Source organism: Pyxicephalus adspersus, chromosome 3 (assembly GCF_032062135.1).
Source record: "Pyxicephalus adspersus chromosome 3, UCB_Pads_2.0, whole genome shotgun sequence".
Classification (NCBI taxonomy): domain Eukaryota; kingdom Metazoa; phylum Chordata; class Amphibia; order Anura; family Pyxicephalidae; genus Pyxicephalus; species Pyxicephalus adspersus.
The window spans coordinates 627,611-629,111 of NC_092860.1; the positions used below are offsets into that span (position 1 = coordinate 627,611).

The window sequence follows — 1,501 nt, forward strand, 5'->3', positions numbered from 1 at the left end:
GAGCCGGTTACCATGGCAACAACTGTCCTGGAAGCGCTAAAAGCCCTGCGAGCCGGCAAATTATTTTTACATTTTTACTCTTTTAATGAGCGCCAGAAATTCGGCGGTAAAATAAAAAATGATTGAATGGTCGGGAGATCGCTTTGTGGAAATAAATCTTTGCGGCGCTGGCGGCCGGAGAAACGGCAAATCGGTGGCGGGTGAAGAATGCGGCCGGAGAGGGGAAACCGATGCGGCATGAAGAGGAAACGCCACGGGTATAATGTATATCAAATCCATCGCCCCCTGCAAACATGGCGCCACCTATAGGAGGGGCCGAGAAATATCGCCAGACATAAATCTGACGTCACGCCGATCAGTCACCAAATCACCAATTCCTGCAGCCAATCACACTGATTGATTGGAAGCCATCAGAATATTGATAAATCACAATGGCGAATATCTGACCGCCAATCACAGCCTCCGATATAAAACACAAAACATAGAAAGATTAATGGTGACCAACCAATCAGCCGGCCCGGTCGTTATAGGTCAGGGTGTCATTGGCTTCTCTACCTCGGTATTCGGTGGCTGTAGATGGGTCATGTGACCATTGTATTATTGGGGTCACCACCTGGGCGCAGGGGCACACACTGTCATTGGTGGGGGAATTCTGGGGCTCAGATTTGGGGTCCCTGTCAGGGGAAGATTATGGGGGGCCCTGAAAGCTGCTAATTATATCCGGTATTAGGGGTGAGAGCTCCGTCCAGATTTATGATTGGTAGTCAGGGGGAGATTAGAATGTGCTGGGGGTCACGCTGACAGGAGGATTATCATTGGGCTGGTGGTGTCACCTGAGAACCAATCAAGAGTCCCTGTGTGCCACATGTGTCACTGTCAGACTCCGCCCACTAGACCATTTGTATTTGATGTAATACTTAGATGGGTGGGCCCTGTGAGAAGGATTCTGATTGGTCGGGTTGTCACTCTTAGCTGATTGTTATCAGATTTTTATTTTCTGTTTTTTCTTATTGCAGTGAACGGATTCCACTCCTCCGGTTCCCCCATTCATCACCCGGAATCAGTGCACATCAGTGTCCGGAAAACCAGTGTAGACCCTCAGGTGAGTGTCAGCTCTTGTGTCACCATAGTGATGGGGTGGAGGAACCCTTAAAGTCGGATAGAGGTGACAGTTATGAGATGTTGACAGGTTTGCTGTTCCATATTGCCATGACCTATTCAGTAAAGGCTCCCCCTAGTGGTCACCTGTATCCTCCAATCATACATACAGATCATTTCCTCTCTGTGTCCCCTGAGATCCCCATTGGCTGATTCCCGACCCCAGAAATATAGTGGGAGGAGCTAAGTGTAGAAATGATCACATGTGTGTCATGGAGGAGCGGTGACAACGCTCAGATTTATCATGGGGTCACCGAACCTTTACATTGTATTTATATGGGGGAGCTCTGAGCAAGGGTATAAAGGGGAACTCCGCCTTCACCTCACCATTGGAGGGCATCTT

General features: G+C 48.9%; 2 protein-coding genes across 3 annotated transcripts in view; one reads left to right on the top strand and one right to left on the bottom strand.

Moving 5' to 3' along the window:
- The window catches only part of LOC140325438 (UDP-glucuronosyltransferase 2A2-like), a 197,240-nt gene that overhangs the window by 56,122 nt on the left and 139,617 nt on the right, over window positions 1–1,501 (bottom strand). The window lies entirely within an intron of this gene.
- GAS7 (growth arrest specific 7) overlaps window positions 1–1,501 on the top strand; it is a gene marked incomplete in the record, with an annotated part of 44,407 nt that overhangs the window by 29,430 nt on the left and 13,476 nt on the right. For both annotated transcript variants that reach the window (XM_072403263.1, XM_072403264.1), the window contains 1 exon segment: window positions 1,017–1,102. In XM_072403263.1, coding sequence (XP_072259364.1) covers window positions 1,017–1,102 — 86 coding nt within the window.